Consider the following 1,329-nt stretch of genomic DNA (forward strand, 5'->3'; position numbering starts at 1 on the left):
CCGAGCGGAAGGACGACGGCCGGACCAGGAGACCGGAAGACGGCCGGACCAGGACCGGTTCATCAGTGGCTTCATGTGCGTTCAGTTCACGGTGACAGATGTCTGAGAAATAACCCGGGAGGTGAACCCTGAGGTTCCACACCAACGACAGAGACATAATAATAATAATAATAATAATATATTAATTGTTACGTTTCGTTTTAATTGTGTGACTAATTGTTAAAGTGAGCTTCTCTTCTCCAAACCGTCAGAACATCTGGAGGAACCTGGAGGTCAGTGTAGGTGAAGTCTGTCTGTGTCTGACTGTCTGTGAAGAAGCAGCCAGACTGAGACTCCGATGGAACCAGGACACAGAGGAACACTGACTGGTAGAAAACACATTTTCATTTATTGATGAAAGAGGAGCTTCAATGACACATCAGCTGCACGGAGCACGGGTAAAAACCTGGACCTTCACTGAGTCCACCTTTCAATTTCTTCGGGGTGGGGAGGGGGCAGGGGGCAGAGGAGGTTTAAATCAATAATAAACTTGTTTAGGGAAATGCAAGAAGAAGAACCGTATGCACATGAGAGAAGGTCCGTCTGGAGACATGCACGTATGAAGACCCTCCAGTAGAGAGAAGCTCCAGGCCACAGGAGCTGCCACACGCCGGCCGCGGCGCTCACACCCTGACCGTCTGTTCACGTCACATCATTCCATTAGTTTTGTTGTACGGTGGAGCGGGTGGTGTTAACGGTAGCACTGGATGGGAGTGGAGCGGTGGTGATGGAGCGTAGGGGCTGAGACAGGGCGGCGTGGGACTCCTCCTTCAGCCGGTGCGCAGGATGATGTGGACTCCAGAGTCCGTGAACACTGGGCCGCTCATGTCGCCCACTTTTAGAGCAAAGGAGGCGTCTTCAAAAGGCTTCTGCATCTGACCTGGAACACAGGAAGGACAATGACACTGGGGCGGCGTCCACGACACTGATGTCACAGAGGAACCCCCCCTGCCCCCCCCATCCTCAACTACATGTACTTAGATGATGGGTAATCAAGGTAAGGAGGCCAATCTGAGTTGACTTGGCTCCTCCACGCCACCCACTGGTCAAATGACTCTGTCTGGGTGGATCCAGTGCAGTGGACAGTGCGGTGGACAGTGCGGTGGACAGTGCGGTGGACAGTGCGGTGGACAGTGGTTTACCTCGGCCAAACTGTCCTAGATCTCCGTGGTTCTTGGCTGAGCTGCAGTCACTGAACTGAAACGCCAGGTCCTTGAACTCCTCTTCTCCAGATTTGATCTGTTCTATGTACTCTGCAGAACAAACCACACATGATCATCACATAATGAT

The 1,329-nt window shown here is 52.1% G+C and overlaps 1 protein-coding gene across 1 annotated transcript in view; it reads right to left on the minus strand.

Annotated features, from left to right (window-relative positions):
* Positions 1-366: 366 nt before the first annotated feature.
* pin1 (peptidylprolyl cis/trans isomerase, NIMA-interacting 1) overlaps positions 367-1,329 on the minus strand; it is a 2,173-nt gene continuing 1,210 nt past the window's right edge. The window contains exons 4-5 of the mRNA XM_008316633.3: positions 1,182-1,314; positions 367-919 (exon numbers count right to left, since the gene is read on the minus strand). Of these exons, the coding sequence (XP_008314855.1) occupies positions 810-919; positions 1,182-1,314 (243 nt within the window). The 3' untranslated portion in view covers positions 367-809. The remainder of the gene's footprint in view (positions 920-1,181; positions 1,315-1,329) is intronic.

The sequence above is a fragment of the Cynoglossus semilaevis genome, chromosome 9 (genome assembly GCF_000523025.1).
Source record: "Cynoglossus semilaevis isolate Cse_v1.0 chromosome 9, Cse_v1.0, whole genome shotgun sequence".
In the NCBI taxonomy this organism is placed as follows: Eukaryota; Metazoa; Chordata; class Actinopteri; order Pleuronectiformes; family Cynoglossidae; genus Cynoglossus; species Cynoglossus semilaevis.